General features: G+C 36.4%; 1 protein-coding gene and 2 pseudogenes across 1 annotated transcript; 2 read left to right on the forward strand and 1 right to left on the reverse strand.

Moving 5' to 3' along the window:
* LOC120132967 overlaps window positions 1–10,238 on the forward strand; it is a 26,524-nt pseudogene extending 16,286 nt beyond the window's left edge.
* Window positions 2,706–17,096, reverse strand: LOC120132968 (annotated as a pseudogene).
* On the forward strand, window positions 13,607–15,091 carry LOC120132916. The gene is made up of 3 exons (XM_039149600.1): window positions 13,607–13,939; window positions 14,270–14,334; window positions 14,538–15,091. The coding sequence occupies exons 1-3, from the start codon at window positions 13,790–13,792 to the stop codon at window positions 14,857–14,859; spliced, it is 537 nt and encodes a 178-aa protein (XP_039005531.1). The 5' UTR covers window positions 13,607–13,789; the 3' UTR covers window positions 14,860–15,091.
* Window positions 17,097–27,097: the final 10,001 nt, after the last annotated feature.

A 27,097-nucleotide genomic window follows, 5' to 3' on the forward strand; every position in this document is an offset into this window, starting at 1 on the left:
ATGTGGCAAAAGAAATTTATCTTTTGGACTAGCTCGGTTGAGATCCTTGTAGTCGACACACATTCGAACTTTTCCATCATTCTTCGGTACTGGGATGATATTCGCCACCCACTCAGGATATTTAGCCACTTTAAGAAACCCGACATCAAATTGTTTCTTCACTTCCTCTTTAATCTTGAGCAGCATCTTGGGTCTCATTCTTCTAAGTTTTTGTTGTACCAGCTTATATTCAGGCTTTATTGGCAGTTTGTGAACAACCAGTTCTGTATCTAAACCTGACATATCTTCGTATGACCAAGCAAACACATCCTTGTATTCTCGAAGCAATTCTATCAAATCTTGTCGACCTCCAACTGACAGAGTGGTACCAATCTTTACTTCTCTCTTATCATCATCTATCCCCAAATTCAAAATATCAGTAGACTCTTTATGAGGCAGAATCTGCTTATCTTCATTCTCCACCATTTTCAGCAATTCAGAAGGTAGTTCACATCCCTCATCATCATCACAATCCTCGATTTCCCCTTGACATATAGGCTTCTCGAAATCAATCTCTGGGTCAGAGTCATTAGCATTCATATTATTGATATCTGAGCTCCTGAAAAAATAATGAAAGAGAATATATATATACATATGGGAGGATATTTTCCCATATAAATAAATAGAAAGAAATAAATACATACATTATACAACAAAGAATGAATGAATGAAATGCATGGGAGAATGTTTGCAATTTAGAACTAACAGAATGCATCTTTTATTGAAAGCAAAAAAAACAAACAACTTAACCCTTTACATAAAATCACCTATTGCCCCAGGGTATGAACAATAGGGAGAAAGTTCCAGTGCATTACTCTGTAAAAGATTTGTAAACTACAGGCAGTTCTTCCGCGGTCCAATTGTTCAACATGAAGCCCGGTGGTGCAGGATAAATGCCCATAGCTCTCATTTCCTCGAACTCACCATCAGTTATAACATTAATGCCTAAATCTCCCAAGGCATTCTCAACCATCACCTCAGTATTCCTTGAATTCCCTTGAAACATATACCCTCCAGATATGAAAATGCTGCTCAACGGCGGGAAGGTCATGGGTTCCCAACTAAGGTCTTCACCAGCCAATATGGCCTTTCTGATTTCCTCACCCTTCTTAATTCCCCTCAGCTTATCCCTCAGAGTTGGCTGATACCCCAAACCAAACTAATCTCTTTTAGTAACAGGGCATATTGGATTCATCGGTCCTTGTAATTGACTTCCTAACCCTTTCCCAACTTTTTCTCATCTTCCAAGGGTTAGCTTGAGTCTCATTTTGGTACAATTTGATAATCTAGGCTTTAGTTTCTTCATGCATTCAGCCACAAACGTAGCATTGACAAACTCCAATGATCTGAAAGAACACTCGACCGCTTGCTCACCCACTTCAATACACGGAGCAGTAGTAGAAACAGAAGCAATAATGTCCCCTTCAGCATGAATACATATCAACCTTCCATCAATCACAAATTTCAGTCTCTGGTGCAATGTAGACGGAACTGCACCGGCCTGATGAATCCAAGGCCTTCCCAACAAACAATTGTATGTATGCATAATGTCCATTACGAGAAATTCAACTTCATAAGTTGCTGGACCAATAGTTAGAGGAACATCAATCTTGCCCAACACTTCTCTTTTAGTCCCATCGAAAGCTCGAACCACACTTTGGCAGGTTCTCATAAGCGTATTATCTAATGGAAGCTTCTTTAGAGTCACTAAGGGCATCACATTCAAAGCCGAACCATTATCAACCAAAACCCGGGACAACACATGCCCTTTACACTTAACTGTGATATGCAAAGCCTTCTGACTACCAATCATTCCAGAAGGGATCTCATCCTCAGAAAAATATAAAAAATTATCAGCTTGTATATTGGAAACTAACCGGTCCAACTTTTCAATGAGAAACTCTTTCGGAACAAAAGCCTGGTTCAAAACCTTTAACAGAGCATTCCTATGGGCCTCTGAACTCAAAAGTAAAGATAAAACAGAAATACGGGCAGGCAACTTGTGTAACTGTTCAACAACACTGTACTCACTGTGCTTAAGAAACTTCAAAAATTCCATTGCTTCACTCTCAGTTACAGGTTCGTTGATAACGGGCTTATATTCTTCTATCTGAATATCAACCTTTTTCCCCTTATCAACCGCAACCTTCTTCTCAGACTCTTTAGGTGGATTAAGAGAATAAGACCTACCACTTCTGGTAAAGTGTCCCACCTCATCTACTTCCTCATTCTCTTTTGTTACATCTCCCATCTGGCAATCATATCTCCAAGGCACTTGTTTATTATCCCGATATGAGAATAGAGATGGAGGTGTAATAACTACTTTTGGAGCTACCTTTTCAGGCAATCGATTCTTGGGAGTAATGATTAGGGGACAACTAGCATTGTAAACCCCTTTAGATGATCCTTCTGAAGCGCAAACTTCCGCTTCCTCTTCTTCAACAATCTCTTTAAAGAACTCAATTTCTTTACTGTTCATCATGTCTTGTACCAAAGATAGGAAGTCAAGACATTGTTGAATAATGTGTCCTTCACTGTTATGATACTGACATACCTCTCCACTGTTAAACTGTTCAACCATCAAACTGGGCTTCAGTAATCCTACCTTAACCATCTGGCACCACACCCAACTCATGGGTGATACCACCTCACTAACATTCCTTACAATTCTCTTTCTTTTCTCTTCAGTAATTGCGTTAACTCCTGCCCCTGCATGGCTTGGAAACGGATTCTGAGCTATATTCGGCTGCTCACTATCACCAAAGTTGATGATATTCCTCGTTCTCAAAGCTTGGACAACCTTCTTAAACGCAGTACAATTCTCAATGGAATACCCGGGATTCCCCGCATGGTACTCACACTGAGCACTAGCATCATACCATTTGGGAAAAGAAGGTTGTATTGGTGTCACGTGATACGGCGAAACCATATACCGATCATACTAAATCTGAAACAATTCCTTATAAGTCATCGGGATGGGGTCAAATTGAGGCCTCTCTCTCCTCTGATCCCTTGCCCCTTGTCTATTGTCATTTTGTGTTGATGACCCTACTCATTGAGGACGGGAAACAGTGGTGTTATTAGAATCGTACTACCTCACATTACTGACTTCGTTTTCCTTTTTCCTCGTTAGTGGCCTCTTACTAGACTTTCCTCCCTCGAGCTTTCCACTCTTAACCGCTATTTCAATCATTTCTCCCACCGTAACTACATCAGCAAAACTTCGATAAGGATTACCGATAAGGTGCGAGAAAAAATGAGCCCTTAAGGTATTGACAAAAAGCATATTTGTTTCCTCCTCTTCCAATGGTGGATGGACTTGCACCGCTACATCTCTCAATCTTTGAGCATATTGTCTAAAACTCTCATTAGACTTCTTTTCCATTCCTTGCAACATCATCCTGTTGGGCCTAACATCTTTTACATGTTTGTATTGCTCAAGAAAGGACTTAGCCAAGTCTTTCCATGATTTAATATTAGCTCTACTCAGCTGGTTATACCACCGGATTGTCGAGCCAGTTAAGCTTTCCTGAAAGCAGTGTATCAACAATTTATCGTCCCTTATGTATCCGTTCATCTTCCTACAAAACATCATGATATGCGCAGAGGGACACCTGGTACCATCAAACTTCTCAAAGTCAGGAACCTTGAACTTTGGAGGCAAAACCAAATCTGGAACTAGATTTAATTCCTTTGCGTCAAATCCATAGGCACTGGTATCTTCCTTCATGGCTCTGACTTCTCTTTCTAACTATTTCCATTTCTCTTCCAGCGGATTGTTTTAGTCCTTCTTGGCTTCTTCATCAAGGTCTGAAACTTGATGATATTGATGTTCTTCCTGATATGAACTAGATCCAGGCTGTACGCTAACAGAATCACTGACTGGATTAATGTGCACTTTCCCGACATGAACAGGGGTCACTTGAATGTTCTAAGATTGTTCTGGGGTTAACCCTGGAGGATAAAGTGAGTCCTCAGTTACAGCTCCCGGCATAGGGCCTTTCCCATGTTCTGGATTTCTTCCTTCCAACATACTCGCAAACTTGGCAAACATCTCCTTTTGGACATTCATCATATCTTCTTGCATTTTCTTGATATTATCTTGTAACTCCAACTGAGCCTTCTCAATTTGGGCAAGTTTGTTCTCCATAACTTTCTTCCTGGTTCTGTAGGTATGCTTGGGATTTTCCAGTATTACTCTGTCACAGAGTCATTTTGTTATCATTGATATTTATTAATCAATATGAAATATATGATTATGAATGAATAAAATGGGATGCAAAAATTTAAATGTATTAAAAAATGCATATGCAAAATGCAGGGTGTTGATCCTGGAACGACTCCTTAGAATAATTCTTTATATTAGAACGACGTTCAATTACAAAGTTGAAACATATCACAAATAAATCTGCACCATCTCTCCTATTTGCTGTACATGTGCTAGCAACTCCACGATCTTCTGGTTTTCTTCAGCCTCGGGATCCAGTTCTTCAGTCACATCAGCAGCTTCCTCAGATAGAATGACCAAATAATGAGATATTCTCCGCGCGTGTCCTAAGTAACAAGCAATAAGGTCATCTCTTTGCTTAACTCTCGCCTGAGCTCGCTCCCATCGAAAGCGCCACTGTATACCCTCCTCATAAGGAACTATCGATAGCTCATTTGTTTGCCTTTGAAAATCTTGAACCATGGCTTCAAGCTCACTCACTTGTTTTTTCAGACTTTCAACCTCCCTCTGGCTCGAGCTACCTTCCCCGCTTCGGTATCGTCGTAATACAGTCTCTAAACTGGAAATCTTCCCCTTCAACTTCTCATTATGGGCTTGACTCTCTTGTAACCGCTGCTCTAAAGAATCTTTTTCTTTCGATAAAATCTTCACTTGGTGTCTGCTTTGCTTGAGCTCTTCTTGACTCTCTCCGGCTATTCTTTTGAGACTTGCCACTTCTTGCTTCCATTCGACAGATGACTTACTCGAGCTAAAACCTGTCTGAGCTTTTACCATTCTCTGATAAGTTGACCAAAAATCTTCAAAGTTTAGCCGAAGTTGTTTCTCCACTTTTTCAATTCGATCTGCTCTACTCTTCTGAATGTCAATCTCCAATCCCTTTTGATACACTTCATCTTCCAGCTTCTGCAAAGTCATTCTCCATTGTCTCTGTTCTGCTTCGAAATCGCGCTTAGCTAACTCTAATGGAGATGGCACCACTCTCAATAGTTTCTCCACCGGCTGAATATTTTCAGGATTCACTATCGGGATGTTGTCATTTACTCGACCGTTTCTCCACTGCTCGTACTCTTGAGATAACTCGAGATCATAAGTGAACAGATTCACACGACGAGTTTGCTTCCAGGCCTCAGTAACCCCTTTAACTTTACCCTTATACTGATCTCCTTTGAATGCAAAATCTGACCCTACCAAGTCCTATGTGGCTGGAATGAACTGCCTTGACTCATACTGTCTGGAAACTAGTAGCGGTTTATACCCAACAGAACCCCATATACCTGGTAAAGGAACCCAATCTCACTTTCTAGATCGGTAAAGTATAGCCGAAGAGACATTCCACGAAGCTCGTCACAAAATATCATTGTCTCTGATATCCTTGAAGATGACCATCCATTTTTCTTCGGTGAAGCCCCCAGGCCATTCTTTAGAAAGAAAATCCTTTAAAGGAGAAAACACATCTAGAAACACTCATCCTGGTGCTCTTTCAACATGTTTGAAATGACTCAGAATCCACATTAGCAACAAAGGTGCACACCCTATAAAGCGTCATTCTCCTTCGCGCCTACAAGAACTCAAAGACCGGAACGTCTCAGCTAGAATAGCTGGAACAGGATCCACACGCTTGTCTAATCTTTCAAACAAGTCAACGACTGATACGTCTACATATCCTAACACCTTTGGAAAAATAACGAGCCTATAAATCCCTAAAGCAAACAAGTCAACCTTTTTTCTCTTATCAGGGTGATGAGCAATTACTTCTTTCAGAGTAGCCCAAGAGATGAACTCATTGTCTCCCTTATTCTTAATGTTTCTGACTACCTAATCTTCACTCATTCCGGTCATCAATAGTAATTTCTTCTTAAACGAATGAGTGACTGGCAGCTTGGTATACATTCTATCTATCTGGGACCTCGGATAACAGACCAATGCTTGATACTCCTCTATTGTTGGTGTTAGATCCACTCTACCAAATGTAAAACAGCTATAAGCCGGATTCCAAAACTGCGCCAATGCTCTAAACAGATTTCGGTCAATAGGAACATCCAGAAGATAAGGAATATCGCTATACAACTGATAAAATATCTCCTTATCGGCTGCTTCCCATCTTCCCCATACCTCTCTTAGCTCACTCAGATCATTCTGACGTACGTTGATGTGAGTGTAACCAAATAACTCCGACACGTATACATGCATCACGCTGTCCCCATTGGTCAATTGGGACTGTTCCGACCACCTCAGAACATCTGCATTATCCTCAACCTCTTTCTGAACCGTTCGTTCCATATTACTGGCCTTCTATATAGACATCGATCCCAAATCAACACCATGTAATGGACATTGCAATGCAGAACAGAAAAGAAATAAAGCAAAGACAACAAAAGATCAGTTAGTAAACATAAAGCAATTAAGTCGGGATAATAATTTGTTAAAGAATCCTATCCACATACTGGCTACCCAATCATGCTTTATCAGATCCTACCCAACATGATATCTACCTCCATGCTTTGTTATTCACAAAAAGAAATCCTAACTGCATGATATCTAATTCGCATGCTTGTTCGAAAAATAAACCTAACCGCATGATATCTAGTTCGCAAGCATTTATTCAAAAAACGAAAATAAATTACTAAAAAAAAAGTTTTTCCTTGTGTACTCTTCTCACGGGATTCTTAAGGTTCGGGTTTGGTTCAACCTAAGTTCAGGCTCTACGTTCACTATATGCCGGGTTAGGTTCTAAAGTAATAGGTTCTCGAATTGTCCTTGCTGGTGCCCCCTTGGGTATTACTCTTAGTCCGATTATGTAATAGGTCGAGTTATGCACGTGATGGTATCATACAAATTGTGCAAAAAAAAATGTCATGTCAAAATTAATTAAACAAAATTAAAAATATCATACAACGTGACATACAAAAAATTATATACGTATATTTTAATTAAAAATTATGCATATTAACATATTATGTACACATGTGACCTAAATATAAAAACAAAATTATAACATGCCGAAATATAAATTTTAAAAAGTGTATACATATTAAAATAATGACTAAATTTAAATATATACAGAATTAAGCATGCAAAATTCGAAATAAGTCAGTGACCTAAATGCATATTCATTGCAAATCTGAGAAGACTAAAACTTAATTATTTTCAAATAGGAGCCTAAGTAAGTAATCAATATACAAAAAACGACAAAACTACTTATTCAATACACCAAAAAGCTGAAATATAATAAAAAACATGGTAACAGTGACTAAAGCATAAAAACTTAATGAACTTTCAGGGACTTTAAACAAATTAACCCTAAACATTTAATATAAAACCTAACTAAAACTTAAACCTAAGCTAAATACACCTAAACTAAACACGGCAGCCATTTCCTTCACCATTCCACTCTCTCTCTCTCGTGCTCACATGGCTGCCGAGAGCCTCAATGTCCAACATTCGCCCGAGTTCATCATTGCCTAGGCTCAAACAAACTCTCCTCTTCTTAATTACAAACCCAAAGCCTAAAAACCGAAACTAAGTTGAAGTTCGAATATGGAATTATCTCGACTACGACTACTCTACAACTCCGACGAAGGGACCCAACCATTATTGACCTCTATACTTCGACAATAAACCCGAACCAGTCAGGTAACAGACCCAGTCTTTTTCTTTTTTCTATCTTGAAATCTCCCTTTTTATAATCTAAAGACTACATTTTGAATCATACGCAGGTTATACGAAAGATTCTCAATATTTTAACCCTGATTCCGACAACGTTACAACCTCGACGACTCATTTACCTCGACTACACGCATACCCGAAGGCAAATCCAACCTCTCTCACTTTTATTTTGTTACTTCGAAACTAAAAAGATCTAAGAAAAGGTTCCATCTTTTTGCTTTCTTATTTTATTGATTTTAAATATTTTTGTTTCTTTGGTTTTTCGATTAGGGGAATTAGAAATAAAAAACGATATCTTGCTTTCAATCTATGCTTGGTTATTTCTATACATTGTTTTAAAAACAAAATAAATAAATAAATAAATAAATGCAGAAACTACTACGGTAAATAAGAACGAAGGAAAAAAAAACCTTGTAAGAATTGTATCTGGATGCTAGGAAAAATCCTCTGCTTTTATTGCCTCCTCGGTTTTTTATACAATGGTCAATGAGACTGCTGTTATAATGGTTAATTTTGCGATAGGTTCAGTAAAACAAACGTTGGAACAATGATTCCCCTCCAAAAATAGTCTATGATTCCTCTGTGTTACTCTCGTGTTGCTCTCTGTTGATAGTTTTTTTTTCTTCTATTTGGTTGATTGTCTTTTTTAGTGGTCCCCTTTCCAGTGGTTAATCAGAAATTAAAAAAAATCCCACTCTCTACAAACTGTTCCCTCTCTTTTTATACTCAAAACTGTCTGTCTTAGTGACTTAATCCAACTGAGCACGGGTTGGGTTAAATATCATACTGGGCTCGATTCGACTTGTCTAATATGTTATAAGCACGGACAAAACGAGCATCTACAACCATTTAATATCCAAATGTTCTCTATATCAAATTGGGTCTAGATTTTGCAGGACATACATTGTATAGGTATGGTGCATTCGATGCATGGGAACTTGTTTTTGAGATTTAAAATGTTTAATGTGCCTATAATGGTTTTATGATTTGTCCTACCTGGTTGTTTTGCCATGTCCATCTGTTTTTGAGCTTTATAGAACCACTCTTCATGTTATTTAATCTTAAAGTTATTGATATTTTCCATGGATTGGATATGCTGAGCGATTAGAAGCTTGTGTATCAAAGTATCTTCCCTTCCAACTTTTAAGAAATTATTTCAGCTTTGACTCAATACTTCATTTAATTGCTCATGTCTTATATAAGTGATTGACTAGAAAATTCTCATATTTCCAGTGCAAAAATGTGATTAGCAAGCTTCAAAGGAGAATAGATAAGGAGGGCCAACAGATTATACCACTTTTAACAGATTTGTGGAAGAGGATTGAAAACTCGGGCTATGTGAGTGGAAGTGGGAATAATCATATGGACTTGCAGAAGATTGATCAGCGTGTTGACAGATTAGAGTACAGTGGAGTTATGGAGCTTGTTTCAGATGTGCAGTTAGTACTAAAAAGTGCTATGCATTTTTATGGGTTTTCACATGAGTTATAATGGCTAATTTTAACCTGGCCTTCAGTATCTTTTCATGGTCTTACACAAATCTTTAAGTGCCTAGAAACTTTTATCATCTTGCAAAATTTTCAAATCTCCTTCCTACCGATTGAACCCATATCTCTTTCTGTAATTCTCCCATTAACGTCCAAATCTTTTATGCTTACTGTGCAAATGTAATTGGTATTTGCAGGTCAGATCTGAAGGGAGGAAAGTACTTGATATGTTTTTTGATTTGTTGAAGATTGCATTTCCGGATACAGATTTCCGAGAAGCTAGAAATGCACTTGCTTTCTCTGGCCTCGTATCTACCTCTGCCTCTAGTCTTTCTGCAAGACATTGCAAGAGGCCGAAATTGATAAACGAGTTGGAATCTGATTCAAACCTCACTCAAAAGACATTGCAACGCGGATCCACTCATGCTGGTGAGGACACAAGGGTTAAAGAGCATATGCCCCCAATGGAATCGAGGCTAGGGAAAGGAATCAGGGAACAATATCAGCATAATGGTGACTCTATTCTAACTCATCCAGGGGAGCTGGTTATTTGCAAGAAGAAGAGGAAAGAGAGGGAAAAGTCTACGGTAAAGCATAGGAGTGGATCAGTCGGCCCTGTTTCACCCCGGAATAATGGTCGCAACATCAGGAGCCCAGGTGCAGGATCAGTCTCTAAGGATGCTAGACCAACCCAACAAACCAACCATATGCAAGGTTTTCTCAACCAGCCTGGTCACCTGTCGAACTGTTCTAGTGGGATCGTTGGTTGGGCCAACCCTGTGAAGAAGATGAGAACAGTCGTAGGTAAAAGGGGCTAAATTACATAACTGACACCGTTTTTTTTTAATTTTCCCTTTCTGACACCCTGCGAAGAAGATGAGAACAGACGTAGGTAGAAGAGTTGGAAAGTGACGATTAACAGAAGGGGGCCCGAAAAGAAATGATTTTTAAGGAATAAAAAGAAAGTTCAACGACTAAAAGAAAACAAGTGAAGTTTTTACCTTCTGAAGCGGCGGCGGAGGGAAGAGGCAAAAAATCTCTAGCCAAAAGTTTCCAACTTGTTAGAGTTGGGTGAAATTGAAGAAGAAACTTCTTCTCCGAGAAAGAAAAAAGAAATAAGCTTTAGGTTTTTCCTTTTATTTTTATTCTATTTTAATTTTTGTCTGTTGTTATTTGGTTTCTTCAAAAGTATGCGCTCCACTTATCTCTCTCCTTCACGGTTTATTTATTTATATTAATTGACGGCAATTACTACATTCCCATAAGATTTTTTTTTCGGTAAACTACTTATTTGATTAGCTATCTATTATTTAAAATTTAATTTATTCATGCGGCTATTATTTATTAATGATAATTTCAAAAATAAATTTATTTATTAATAAGATAATATTTTTTAATCATTAAGATCACTCGATGATTTATACACCGTACATATTTAGGTAAATTAGTTGTTTATTTGCTTATTTATTCTCTTTTTTTTAATTTAATTATTTAAATAATTATAAGATAATATCCGTTTTGAATCTTTCTTAATCATTAACGATATACATTATCAAGATATGTACTAGCTAAACTAATAAAATCACAACCACACAATAAATTATTTTAATTAGATTTAAGGTTTTAATTTGAAATATTTCCCAAAATTATACAAAATTTTATCTATAAGTTAGGTTATGAATTTAATTATATTTTATTAAAGTTATAACTTAATTTATACAAATGTTAAATTAAAAATAAATTTTTTTTTATTTGAAAATAGAAAAATAATTAAGTAATTATTTATATAGTTCTATAAAAAGAAATTGTTTAAAAAAATAAATTTATAATATTTATTTCTAATAAAATATAAATGTTAAAGATTAAAATGTTTTAAAGAAAAATTAAGAATTAAAATAATTATTCAACTGAGAACTAATTTTGAGATAATGTGATTTCTACTTTCCACCATAGAATTCATTATACGGCGGGTGTGGTCTCGTGCAACGGTCAACTCCCCAGTGTCTTGTTCTATGCATTCGAAATGCGGTACTCCTTTGATCTCCACCGTTTATTTCAAACGACAATTATCTTCTTCATCAATATTCTCGAGAGAGACCACCCAATTACGCGCGTTGAGGCCGAAACTCAACCCATCTCACTCATCGAGTACACTCAGTAATACGGCGTCGGCGCTTCATCTCGAGTCGACCGGCATCTATTCCCACGCCCTCAAAATATCGGCCAAAATGGCGCTTTCTCTAAATATGAAAATCTACAAGGAAAAGTGGTAGAGCCTGCAGCACTGGTGGCTGAACCTAATAAAAAGGTGTGTTCAATTATTGAATATCAACTCAAACAAATCTCAGATAATGGATTCCAGATGTAGATTAATAATGCTTTTATTTCTTCATTTTCTCAGTTTCTTGTCTGATTTGTAGCTGATAATGGAACTCTGTCCCCCGGATCTTCTTCTCCCTAATCTAATTGCTGTGCGGTTATTATTAGGTTTAGGACTTTCAGGGTTTACTCAAAGTTCAAAACTCCTCCTGGGTGAGTTATTTACTTTGTATTTGGAAAAACAATCACCAGTTTCCCTACGCTATGCATGAGCTAGCAATTCTTGTATATATACCTATCTTCCAACATTTAGGGTTTAACATTGAGAACGACGACAATATATATGCTTTATTCACAAATCAACTTCTTTTTATTACTTCAAATCAACTGTTTTTACCTCATTCTTTTCCGGTTTAGAATAGTTTGGATCAAACTTTATTTTTACCCACAACTGGAAATGTTACATTATAGTAGATTTAAAATTTATAACATAAAAATTATATATATTATAATAAGTTCTACTGTAATTAAAAATGTTATAGAAAAAATAACATTTCGATTTTATATTAAAATATTATATTATCTAATCTAAAAAGTTAAACTTTAGGTAAGTTTTATAATACAATCAACTTTTATCATTTTTAACCTTATATTAATAAATTGTATTCTTGATTTTTCCTCCTTTTTTTTCTTTTATTATTTTTTTAAAAATAATTTAGATTAATTATAAAAAATATATATTCAAAATTTTTTTAACCTATTGATAACACATACATATTTTACATACACTACTGTTTAAACTAATCTTATTAAAAAATAATAATTTATTTATCGTCAAAATCATTTGATGAATTGATCGTGTTGAAATCATTTTATTAGTATTATTGTTTTGAAGATATGTTGTAACCTGACACGTAGAGTCAGGGGTTAGGTCTTTCCAAATAACTGTGGTTGTTATTTATATTATAACCTCTCACTAAATTTATTTACGAGGGTATCACATCCTGTGCTTTTCACTTCACTTGTAGGAAGGGCAACCGGTCGGGTTTAGGACAAGTTTTATTCGTCTTGTCTCTGAACTCGAAATGAATCTCTGACCCCGATTTGATCTTTGACGGGTTTTTTATCGGAGCGTCCCGTCGGAGATTTTTTTGCTCCGTCCCCAAATCCGACCCGACCCGAAATATTATATTTAAACCCGAACCCAAAAATATTTTGTATATAATTAATATATAAAATATAAAATATTATATATATATATATATAATCGGGACATGTCGGGACGGAGATACCTTACCCCGAACCTAACCCGACTCGAACTTAACCAGATTTCGAATTTTCCGTCAGGTTCGGATTATACTACCATTACTATTCACTTGTAAGCAGTTTAGACCCTTTAATCGCATCCCTCCAATTTAATCCGGGTCCCACCAAAGTACATTCATCAAATCTATATTTTTGTGGGCCACACGTATTCGCCACCTCCTCTCCCTCCCACCTCCCGTTGCAGCGCGTTTTATTCACTCCCTCAATTTCCCTCTCCTCTTCGTTTTAGTAATCAAAAAAGATGTATGGCTTTAAAAGCAAATTGCCATTGACCAAAATACCTCTAAAACATTTCAACTGTGGAATCAACTGTACGTGATCATTAACATCCCCTCCCCCAATATACTAGAATAAAAAATAAACTTTGAACAACTATCATGACGTGTAACAGCGGCAGCTTTTTCCCCTCTCGATGACATTTTACGAAAATAAAGAGAAAATAAAAGGACAAAATTGGAAAAGCAGAAAAACAAGTCGAAACATATGAAGGGCCGAGAAAGCAACAGAAAGTTAAGAAAACCCTGATTATCGAGTTCTATGAGATCTGCAGAAAAAACACCACAGAACTACCAAACCAAAGCCCTTTTGGATCTAAATATTTTTCATTTTCTGGCTCTTCACATCTTCTCATCTATCCTTGTTTGAGTTCCCCTCCATCTCCTACGATTTGAAATATTTTTATTCCATTTTTATTTGGTTTATTTTTACTCGATATCAATTGAGCATGAGGATTCGAAAGAACGCGAAGCTATCATCGTTGGTAAACCCGACAGGTCCGAGGTCCGAGAGTGTGCACGTGTGCGAGCTGAACCAGTCGCCATGGGATGTGGTTCCTTTCGCTCAAGACCCATACCCATCGTATCTTCATTACCAGGTAACAAAACACTCTTTGTCTCCCTTATTTGCTGTTTCGAAAGAAATTGGTTCGTTCCTCATGCAAATCTAGTTGCTCATTCTTCTCCCTTTGCCTCAATTTTATGTTTCTTTGTCTGACATTTTCATCTACATATTCCCTCATTTATCTTTTAGGGGTTTCTAGTTTAGGGTTTCAATAAAACCCTAAATTCTCTCCTTCTCAACGTGTATTTTATTCGGAATTAGGTTAATGGGTGTTTGTCATTTCTGCGTATTATTTTTCTGGTTCGAGTTTTTAGTTGCTTGCTGGCTTCGTTTATTGCTTTCTTTCTTTTTCTAAAAAACCCAGTTCGAACCTGAAGATAGCTTTCATGGAAATGAGAGCTTTGGCGATTCTATTGGTGCTGTCGAGAGGTAACCCGCTTTATATTTCTTCGATCCGATTGGTTTATTCAATTTGCTTTCGTGATATTATATTAGGGTTTTTTTATTCGTCCTCTAAAGATAGTCGAATAATTATCCAAATTTGATGATGGGTGGTGAGTTATTTAAAACACATTCTCTGATCATCCTACGGGTTTTGAAAAGTGTCGGGGTTTGTTACTCGTAAAACGCAGCGTAGCGTCGATGATGGACAGTGAACATAAATCGATTATGAAAGTCGAAGGCATGGTTATCGACGATGACGACGACCAACTCGGGTTCCAGACCCAATGCGAAAATGAAGAGAAGGGATCCAAGCCAGATTGTTCGCTGAAATCTTTCAGCCACGATAATGGCAAGAATCCCAGCAAGAAAGCCGGGAACTGCCGCGGACGATCCCGAGAAGCAAGAAAGGGTCGTTGTTGGCGTCGAACCCATATGAATTCTACTATTACTCGGGGTTTGGGCCGTCGTGGGGGAGGAGAAGAGGCGGCAGAAGCAGCAACAGAGAAATGAGGAAGAAGAATATTATTATCGAGGGTAAAGATGTTGAAAACGACAGCAGCGTTGTCACTACGCAAATCAACAATACGACGCTGTCGTCTTCTTCGCAATTTGATTATGTCGACGATGAAGACGATGAGGAGGAGGACGATGTGAATGTAGATGGTGGCGATAAGAAACGAATGAGGAAGCCTATTAAAGCAAGATCGTTAAAGTCCCTAATGTGAAAGAAGATCAACAAAATGTGTCCAAGATTATTGTACTTTTTCTTTCTTTTATGGTAATTGTTTTAGATTATTAAGTAATTTAATTTTGTTGTGTTTTTTAATATGATGTTGGGTTTTGTAGCGGGTGAGACTAGAATTTGCTCTGTCAACTTGTCAGTGGAGGAGATATTGTATGGTGTGACTCGCTTGGACCAAAGCGAGGGTTTGTTGGTCAATGTGTGGAAAACTGAAGGTGGTTTTTGTCATTTCTTATTTATTTTTTTCAACGGGTTGTTAGTTGTCGACGTGGCGTTCTGGGATCCTTGCGGTTAGATTTTTAAGTCCAAAACGGCGACAGTTTGGAAGTTTTATTATTTTCACCGAGTTCTAATCATACACACTTGTAAATCATGCCAAGGAAAAAGACACCAACGTTAACTTAATAAATTAAAGTTGACCTAAAGCACTACAATCATCATGAAGGAATGGTAAGATTTCATTTAGAAATTCACGAAATATTTGATTATTCACGACTCTTAATCGTTACAATCTTAGACAATCTATCAGGTACTTTATTAATTTCGTGGAAAATATGTCGCAAAGAAACACTCTAATCTATATTAGAAGATAGTAAAAAATCTATATGAATAAAAAGCGTTGTAGACGAAAAACAAAATGCATGGCTCTTGCTAGTATGCAAATTCAACGGTTCACGTGTATCTAGGTCGAAGAATTAAACTTAACCGGCTGAGTTTGGAGTTGGACCGAGTTTATGCACATAATTTTGGACCAAACTGCACATGTTCGAAGCATTACTTCACATCTTAAGGGAGCCCAATAGCAAATACAAAGCTGCTTTCATGATTTAGAAAAGAGACGGGGCGCAACAAATAGGCAATTAGATGGTTGTCGCGTTGAAGTTTAGGCACCGAGTGCTAATATCTTTTTCCATGGATTCACTTTCTTCTTTTAGCATTTAGTTAAAGAAAGGTGAAACAGAAAGTGAAGCCCCAATCTGTATATACATGGGGAACTGATGTTGAATTTTCACACCCCGCTGCTAAATACCTAGAGCAACTTCCTTTTTGATGTCTCTGTTTTTAGTGTCACAGAGCAGCTTAGGGACAATTAACACAGTCTGAGAACAAAGATGGGTCAAGCACAGAATCCAAGTTCAATAAATTCACCATATGAAAGAAAATCAACCTTTATGTGCATACTATCAGTGGATTTTCTTTGACTCCGTGGGTAGCCATTGGGCAGCTTAGACTAAAACCTGGACTCATCTGTTTTGTGTAAACTTCAAACTGCACAACTTTATATGGAAAACTTTTTCTTTCCTCTCTTGAAAGTTACTTGATTATGAAACAAATTGTAATGTAATGCATACAGTTTTCTCTTATTTACAAAAGAACGCAAATCTACAATCCCGGAACCGAAATGTACTCACTGTGTAAATCACCGACCCCGGAAGCAGCCCAGAGTCGTTTATTGTACTCGTCCTGCAACTCTTCGGGTACGAATGGTGTTCTACAGAGCGGACATGTTTTGATCACGATCCATCCAACGGTCTAAACACGCCCGATGGAAAACCTGCCTACAGATCCTCGGCCACCTAATCTCTTCGCCTCCTTCGAACTCGTACAAGCAAACAGCGCAATTCTCCGGCGAATCTCCAACCACAACCAGCTCCTCGAACTTCATAACGGGGAGGATATCCCGGATCAGGAGGGCCGATACGGGCGGATTATCGGGTCTTGTTCGGGTCCGGATATCTTGCAGGGTGACGTCCGTTTCTAGGAAACCCGGGAGTCCGAGGTAGCTGAAAAGAGCGACAATTACATGGCGGATGAAACCCAGAAACCAAAACGTGTGAACGAAGAATTTCGGTAAGAAAATTTCGGTATAATTAACTGGAAATCCCGTGAAGAATTTTTTATAAAGGAAAATATCTAAGTGATTAGAGAGAGAGAGAGAGTTGAGAGGAAAAATAGAAGGATAAAAGAAGGGGAAACTTCTGATTTCAGCTATATGGGTTGGCATAGAAATTAATAGAGTAAACTATGCGAATAATCAATTTTATATTTGGTTAAAAATTAAAGATACATAATTTTTAACGTTATTGATATGTTCGATTTTAGTATTCTTCTGTCATTAACTCTCTTTAATCCTTTAATAAAAATATTACATTGCAATTAAAAAATTATAAAAAAAAAATTCACGTGGGTCTTCTTCTTCAAGAGTATAATAATTGTAGTTCACAAACCCATCGTCCCCAACCTTTTCAAACCCTATTGTAATCCCAATTGAATTCTATCCCCTAACTCCCACCCAAAGAGGTGCCAATCTATATAGAACAGAATCAACAAAAGCTCATCCTATCAACATGGAAAGAAGTAAACCATAGTACAGATGAATTAAGGTTAGTGAAGAAAAAACTACGAGCCAATAACCATAGTGGCAGCTGTGGTGCGGGAGGAGGAGATGGGTACTTAGTGTAGACATTAATTTTTTCATAATAATAATTATAATTATTATTAATATAATATATTATTATTATTATTATTTATTATATATATATATATATATTACAAATTACATCAGAAGCCCAAAAGACCCTCAGGCCCAATTTACAAACCCAAACAAAGAGGCCCGATCAGCCAACTGGCCCATCTAAACCTTAAACCCAATTTAGGGTTTGTATCATCTCTAGCCGCCTCATCATCACAGCCGTTGGATCTGAGAGATCCAACGGTCCACAGGAGGTCCAACACGATGCAGCTAGGGTTTCTAAACCCTAGTTTCTACGTGGCCACATCCCAGCCGCCGCTCCAAAGTTCCAGTAAGTTCCAGCCGCCTTGCCGACGCTTCAGTGCCACGATAACAGCCGCCCACGTCGAGCTCTATGGTGAGTCACCACCATAGCTATGGTGACTCACCAAACTCGACCCTCTATTGTCCGGTCCGACGAGAGCCTCGGTGGTGGCTATAAAAGCCACCACACCTGCAAGAAAGGCAGAAAACAGAGAGCAACGGAGAACAATAGAGAAACAGACGAAGAGAGAACAAAAAGGGAGAGATACGAACAACAACCAACAACCAGACCAAAACAGAAACGAAGAGAAGAAGAGGAACTTACCCTTGAAGCCTCACTCATTGCCGGAAATCCCGAGCGTCACCGGAGTCTCATTTTTCGAAGGTAAAAAAATTAGATCTACAGGAATCTAAGGGTTTTTAGGGAAAACAAAGACCGGAATCGGTCTTAGGGCGTTTAGATCTATATTTTAGGTAAATTTGGGAATCTCCGGCCACCGGAGGCGGTGGCCGGCGGCGGAACTTGCGGCGGATCATGGTTGCCGGCCGGTGGTCAGCTCTCTCTCCGGGGAAGAGTTTAGAGAGAGCAGAGAGAGTTTTCTCTCTCAGAGAAAGAAAGAAAAGAAAGAAATGAGGAAGATGGCACATAAGGGCCGGCCGATTGGGTATTTAAAACCCTCCCCAAACGACGTCGTTTTGGGGAGGGTATTTGTGTAATTTCATAAAGGGTAAACCCCGTCCGCAGTGCTCCAAATTTGCATACCTTTCAATTTAGTCACTAAAAGCAATTTTTGATTCTTTTAATTATGTCATTCAATTTTATTTTATTACATTTTAGTCATTATCAGTTTATATATATATATTTAGGGTAAATAACTGATTTAGTACCTTATAATTTTATTAACATTTATTTTAACCCGATTAATTAAATAAGGCTAAATTACATTTTTAGCACTTAGAATTTTTATTTATTCGAGATAGAGCCTTTAAACTTTGATAAATTTTATTTTAATCACTGATTAATTAATTAAGGGTTAATTACACTATTAGTAATTTTATTTTATGATGATTCGAATTATGTTCATTAATTTAAATAATTTTACATTTATTATTATTTTATTTATTTTAGTCATTGTTTAATTATATTTTAACTTAATTTAATTTTTATTATTTTTTAATATATTTTAAATCATTACTTTAATTATTGTTTTACTATATTATAAATATATATATTATTATTTAATAATGTTTATTTATTTTCAATATCAAAGAAAAGGGCAGTCTTAATACAACTGGATGTTCTATTCTGGTATTTTAAATAACTAAATATTATAAAAATTATAATTTAGTTTTATTACATTTTTAATATTTATTTTTATCAAAGAAAAGAGCTGTCTTAAAGTCACCTAGAAGCCATTTTCTGATATTTTTAAATAAATAAATATCTTATTTAAATTTTATTTTTTAAGAAAATATTTTTAGTTATTTATTTTATTTTTAATATCGAAGAGAGCTGTCTTAAGGTACCTAGAAGCCCTTTTCTGATATTTCTAAATAAGTAAATATCTTATTTATGTATATTAATATATTTTCTTAAAATTATTTGAAATAGTAGAATTATGAATATCTTTGAATTTTTAAATTAATAATAATAGAGACAATTTATAATTAAAAAGTACCAATTTTGGGCGTTGTAGGGGTGCTAATCCTTCCCTAAACGTAACCGACCACGAATCCCTTTTTATTATTAAAAAGAATGAATTTTTGGTTATAAACGCAGATCAGTTCATTTTTTTTTAATTGATGTTTTCTTAAAACTCTTTTAAAAAAAATAATTTTTAGGTATTCGACCTACTGACCCAAAAGGCCGATGGCGACTCCCAAATTATTTTCAAAACCATTTATTCACATCAATTTTCCCACCAAATAAATATTTCGTGCCCGGACGAAAACCGGTTACGACAGCTTGGCGACTCCGCTGGGGATTTGATCAAACTTTAAATTATAAATTGTCTCTATTAATTAAAAATTAAAAATTCATACATTTAATTTTTAATTCTTTCTTTTCAAAAATTTTTATATACACTTATTATTTTCATACTATTTATATATTTTCTTATTAATATTTCATTTTATTTGCAAATATTTTATTTCATTATTTATTTGTTCTGTTAGAGGTTTGAACATTTCTCCTCACACACAACACTTGCATTGCATAACATAAAGTTCTATAATTGAGTTTGTCCCTTTTAAGTGGGAGTGAAAGCGACGTCTTCGTGAGAATTTATTCTCCGTGTCAGACCTAGCAAGTAACTTTCGGGGTTCATATGCTCTATGTCTTCGTGAGAATTTATTCTCCGTGTAAGGTATAGAGAAATGTATCCCCTCGAATTGAACTCGATCCGCTTAAGTCTGTGATAGACTAGGATGGAGGGTTTGACAGCCCAAGGGGACATCAACAAAGACAGTTCGAGTACCTTTACTCCTAGAACTGAAAACCTGCATATAATAAACCCTAGAAACTCTCCCGATCTGAAACCATGCCGAAATTTTGTCAGTAGGTATACACAAAGGAGAAATAAACTCTAGCTTTTAATCTATTTCTTTTTTCTGAATAAATGCATACGAACTAAAAATCATGCGGTTAGGTTAAATTTTCCAAACAAAGCATGGAACTAGAAAGCATGAGGTTAAGATTTATACCTTGATAGATATATTTTTTAGTTGGTACTAACTATTTTATTTTTTCTCATTTCTTTTGTTTGCATTGCATGATCATAGCATAACCAAAAGGTGTTTACTTGAAAGACTGCTCATCATATTGGAAGGAAATTGTAAATGGACAAAAAGTTTTATGATCAAACAAAATATGATGCGGCCAAAGAAAGACATCCTGAGGAAACTCTGAGGATAGAAGCAAGATATGCACCCAAAGATCGTATGACCATTGAAGAGCAAAAGGAGATACGAGAAATAAGAGAGCAGATGACCAAAATGATGGATAGAATATCTGTTTTGGCCAAAGGAAAAGAGATTCCAGCACAGAAAGAGAGAGAGCTCAATGAACTTAACTCTGCAGTTTCAGATACGCAAGGGACTTCGATTCTTAACCAATTTGAGAATTTACAGACAGTCATCATTCGTATTCACAAATCGTCTGGAGATACCAATGAAATGATGACAACTGTAAAAGCTCCCAGAGATGAGAAGAAATCATTCAATTTGAAATCGTTAAAGTTTGGTCTGCTCCCGATATCTAAAACTCAGGTTCAATCCAAGACAAAAGGTGGCTCTCATCTTGATACTATCCCCATATCATATAAAGAGTTGTATGAAAAGCTACTTGAAGCACGAGAAGTGGATCCATATTATATAAAACCGTTCCAACCTCTGTATCCAAATTGGTATGACATCAACGTTCATTGTGAATATCATGCCGGAGCTCAAGGACATACCATCGAGAATTGTCTTGCCTTCAAACGCCGAGTCCAAAGTCTTTTGGATCATAGAACCTTACAATTTATGGTAAATAATCGACCTAGTTTGGTAACCGAGGGTCCTGATAGATTAATACCAAAAGTCTTCAAAGGTAAGAATATCAGTAGGGGCGCCCAGAGAGAAGAAGATTTGCTGAGGTTTGAAGCTCAAATACGTCATTTGAAGATTAAAAATGATAAATTAAGCACCAAAATGGAAACCATACATGAAGACTTCCAGAAGGTCAGTCAAGCCTTTCAAAATGCCGGTATAGGAAACACCCCAGAAGAGTGGATAGCAGGGGTCACCAAACTGAAAAAGAGTTGCAACATACATGAAGATCTTGTCCAAAAACTTTTTGAACACAAATGTTCTCTCACAAAGGAAAATGATCAACTCCAAGAATTGACATAGGAGATGAAAGAACACCAGAATATCATGGAAGAAGCTGCAGTCCAGACAAGCAATATGACACATAAGCTGATAAACTAACTTGGTTTTAGAGAAGAAAATGGGAAAGTTATTCCCTATATTTAAAGTTTTGTTAGGACTGAAAGTTGTCCCCTACATGTAAAAGTTTTGTTTGATGTACTGAAGCTTTTGTGTTCAATGAAATCTGTTCTAAGATGATCACTCTTAAGTAATACCTTTTCATACATGCATTTACAATTTGTATCTGTGCATTTTCATTTTGTATTTTTACTTTTTATATCTTTGAATTGCACATTTTGCATTCTTATTTTTCCATTTATGCATTTTTCACATTTTTATTTAAGTACTGTTATGTACTTTAATTACAAAAACATGTAAATAATTCATGAAAGGTTTTGTAACAGTAAAAACCAAGATCATTCATTCATCTTACTGTACCATCATCATGAAAACAATGGAGCAATCTTATGAGGGACTACAAGATCAGTGGCTAGAACAATTGACAAGGTTACCTCAGGATATAAGGAAAGAAACATCAGATTCAGTACCAGATGGATCAAATCAAATTATTCAGTATGTGACATCTGATAAAGAAGAGATAATTTATAAAGAGCAACCATGCTGTCAGATTGAAGAGTCGAAAATGGTAAAACCCTCCGGGGTATCCCAATTGAACCCAAAGAATAGCCTTGTTCATTATTCGCAATATGAGGAAAGATTCAAGAAGATGGATGAAGCAATCAAAAAAATGAAATGTGTTGATACTTCCCACAAAGAATTAGAAGCAAGAGAGCTTAGCTTGGTTCCAGATTTGATTATTCCCCATGAATTCAAAATGCCTGATTTTGAGAAATATGATGGCACAAGTTGTCCCCTAATCCACCTGAGAATGTTTTGTAGAAAAATGGGAGGATATTTAAATTCTGATGACCTGTTAATTCACTCTTTCCATGATAGCCTTGTTCACCCAGCAGTAGTTTGGTACAATCAGTTGACCCAAGAACAGATCAAAAAATGGGTAGATTTAGCTGATGCATTTTTGGGACAATATCGGTATGTTAAAGGCTTAGCTCCAACACGAATGGATCTTCGAAGAGTAAAGAAGAAAACCAATGAAAGATTTCAAGAATATGCCTTAAGATGGAGAAGAGTGGCAGCACAAGTTCAACCTCCAATGTTAGAAGAAGAGATATCACGTATGTTTCGTGATTCCCTTACAACGCCTTTCTTCGAGTTAATGCAGGCAAATCCGACAAAGGAATTCGAGAATCTTGTGACAAATGGAGATTTAATTGAGAATGTAATCAATGAAGAAAACTCAAAAGTCACATCCAAGAGCCCAACGGATCAAAAAGCGAAAGCTGATGATGTGAATGTATGTCACATCCAGAATCCCCGCAACTGCAAAAGAAAAAGAGCAAGTAACTGTTCGGATCGACCAAAGAAAGTCATGCGATCAAGAAAAACTTTGGAAGTGTTCCAAACTTCTATTTCAGACTTATACCATCATTTGGTTAAAGGTCAATACATCACACCAAGACCAATGAAAATGTCACCAAACCCTTCTACTCATAGCTATGATCAAAGTAGTGTTTGTGATTTTCACTTGGGAGTATTTGGGCATTCCACGGGCAATTGTAGGCAACTGTTAAAAGAAATAGAGATGCTTGTTGACAAAAGAGTCTTGACACAAAAAATGATCAAGAAATGGGGGGCAAATGAAGACAATGACTCTGATCTTATTACACAACCGACATTAAATGAGTGATGATGCATGAACAAGTGGAAGTGTTATCTACCACTGTAGTACCTTTATATTTTCAGCATCTTGTTTGAACTTGTTTTTTTGTTCCTTTCTCCGTTTTTTTTTTCAATAAATAAATGTGTGTTGCTTATTAAGGTTATGAGCAAGGAATCAAGTCTTAACCTTAAGATTATTGAGTATCGAGTAGATTAAATATCCTTTTAAATTTGCAAGAGTTATAGATCTATTGACAAGTGATAAAATTATATCTTCCATGTCCCATCCAACACCAATTACTCGACCTTTACCAAAACCAAATCCTGACACTGCATTTATCTGAGACTCTGAAGAAATGTCTCTACCTGTTTTTGAGACACCAACTCTAGATGTTTACCTTATCGGATAGAGTTGATTGATGATATTACCTTCCACCATATATACATTACTTTAAAAGTCACACATTTATCCTTCCAAACACAAAACCATCATAAACCAAAAGACCTCAAAAGAACCAAACTTTCAATTATTCGTAAATTTTACTACAAGAAGAGACGAGATGAGGCATCATGGACCAACTCATTGATGATAATTTCGAGTAATTAGGGCATACTCAAAGAAGAAGGGGAAATTGATTGATTGAAATAAATATATCATGCATTAATTACAGTTTTTCATGTAAATAAAGCTAATCTTGAATATTCATCCCTCTGTGGATACCTCTTTTTACAAAGGTTTCTATGTATGAGATGATGAACGGCATTGTTTCATTTATCCTTTAATATATATATATATATATATCATTTGTTGTCCCCAGTTGAGCCTGAATGATTTTTCTTCTGATTCAACCCTAACCAAGGATCACCCTCTACATTGGGGGGCAAGGTAAAGGATATTGGATCACAAGAATAAAGATTGTCAATACATTTTTTACGAAGACAAGTTTCCATGAAGTCAAGAAAGTTTTGAACTACAAAGTATGTCAAATACAGAGTGCTTGAAGATCAATCCAATCAAGAATAATGGAAAACCTCCAAAATGCAAAAGGAAAAGGAGGTGATCAAAGCAATTGAAGTATTATACTCATCCAGCAAAGAAAGAAAGAAACAAAACAAAACAAAACAAAAAAAAAAGAAAAAAGAAAAAAATTGAATCAAGATGGGTGAATTATTGAGCCTCAAGTTACAAGGTTGATCAAGTACAAACAAGAAAAGCAAGAAATGCTGAAGATATGAGAAAATGGAAATGAATCCAAAAGTTGGCAGTCTAGAGGGATCCAAATGATGGAAAAATCCCCAACAAAGCAGATCCAAGTTAAGCAAGGCAAGATTGATGGCATCAGAATGAATTGATCCTTGGTTTGATTACCCTTAAACACTTATTTGGGCCTTTTTATCCCTTTCTTTCGTAACCATAAGCCATGGCCTACGTTACGTACCTGAAAAGTCCATTTTAATCATACATGGATTTCTAAGTAAAAGATAATATCTTCAGAATTCATTCCGCCTCTCAAGATTGATTTTTATTTGTAAAAATTGGTTTTCAAAATCTTTAATGCATGATATGAAAAATGATAAAAAGGGGGGTTCAAGATGTAAATTTTTAAATAACATCTTAGAACCAAAAGAGGATTCGAGTTGAAAACCTGGAAAGGCGGCTCGAATATTGAATGGTGCAACAAACGACATAAGAGATGATCTTAAGCTCTTAAATGAAGCACCACATCCCAAAGACGTTCCTGAGATTCTGGAATCAAGAAGTATCTCTACAAGATGAGCATAACAACCATTTCTTCAAGTTAGTGGAAGCCCGAAGCGACATACTGAACCAACTTGAGAGAACCTACTTTACCAGAACCAACATATACCTTAAATCAGTCAATATTTTTGACACTTGTTATAGGACTATGATTTTTGAATGATTTAAAAGTGTAGTTGATTTATTAGATATTCATTAAACTTATTGTTTATGATTTGATTATATTGTGAACCTGAAAGGGGCAATACTTTGTAAAATTCTTCAATAAACAAAAGAAAAAAAAACATTTTCAAACAGGACAGTCTCAAATAGAGAAGGACCTTGAAGCAAATTGTTGCTTAGTCTATCTCTGTTGAAGAAAAAGAATGAACGAGGCCAGAATAATGAAGCACTTCACATTTTTGAAGGCAAGTGGTCCAGGAAGCCAGAAAGTCTGGAGAATTGAACTTGTGATGCTCTCCTGTGACATTATCAGTAACTTATTAAGAATGATTACCTTGTTCTAAAGGGAGATACTGAAAGATAGTCACTTTAGCAACCATTGCAAGAAAAGGTTGCTATATGGAATGTCACCGACAACAAGGTCAAATTCGACAAATCTACTCATCAATTGCTCCAACCGAACATCATTCAGTTCTTGCACATCTGTTTTCAAAGGTATGCCAAGACAGTAGAAAGCAATCTCTGCATCACTGATTCCAAAGAAAAGAGACATGACATTGATATCATTGGGGAACTTGTCTCTAGCAGATCCTCATGTATGGTTTTTAGGGAAACCTAGAAGCATTTCCACCTCATCAGGTTTAAGTGGAGTAACTTTATTCCTTCCAACCCATACCAGATTCCATTTTCAGCACTCATCAAGAACATACTTCTGGACACTCGAAGGTGGCTCATTGTCATAAGCTTCAAAGAGCCTTACAGATCCTTTCTGTCAATTTGGCACTTCATGTACATGTTTATAAACAGTTCAACTTTGTTCTTGGATCCCAGGAAGGCCATTATTTCTTTGTCAATGGAAAAGCATCAGCACATGGAGGAAGCAGAATAAGAGAAAATCTGTTCTCAATTGGCAGAATTATGAATATAGCCCTTTTCAGTGTAGTAGCATGAAAAATGCTTCGAATCTACAAATTCTGGCTCTACATCGAATAAGTACTGTGATATTCCAGTCCAAACATTAACTGGAGCAAGTGCCATGTGATCATAGTAGAAATAAGAAGACTCAATAGCATCTTTTGGAAGTGTTCTTTGAGTTATCTGATCTGGTTCGGTAGGAACCCCAGAACCAATCATTGGAATTGAAAGATGAACTGCATGATCGTCTTCATTAAGAAGCTTCTTTTCAAGCTTCCTATGCTTCTTCTTTTTCAACAAATCATAGCCCAAGTTTCGCCTTTGCTTGTAATTAGGATCATTGCATAATGGCTTCCTATATTCTCCTGAAAGAAGTGCATCAGCAGCCTTAGCCATTTGGGCAGCACATATAAAATCTGTCAACTCTGTAATTGATGAATCTGGACCACATCTCTCCATGGTTATTGAAGCCTCAGTCTCTGAGAATCTCATTTTTGTCAAGTATAACAGTTTACTCTCCTCATCAGAATCAGAATTCATGATTTCCTCGATATCAGAAGAACTATCAAGCCATGTGAAATCATCCTGAAAGATCGCTTCATAATCAGATGAGTTGTTATCAGAATCAACATGTTGCATGGGTGCGGATTTTTGATGAGCTTGTACCATTATATATGTAGTCTTGTCATTGCATCAGATTATTGTTTGCATAAATTGGTTTTTCTCCCACAGAAAAATATATTTC

This window comes from Hibiscus syriacus, unplaced genomic scaffold (assembly GCF_006381635.1).
Source record: "Hibiscus syriacus cultivar Baekdansim isolate YM2019G1 unplaced genomic scaffold, ASM638163v2 tig00110570_pilon, whole genome shotgun sequence".
NCBI classification, from domain to species: Eukaryota; Viridiplantae; Streptophyta; class Magnoliopsida; order Malvales; family Malvaceae; genus Hibiscus; species Hibiscus syriacus.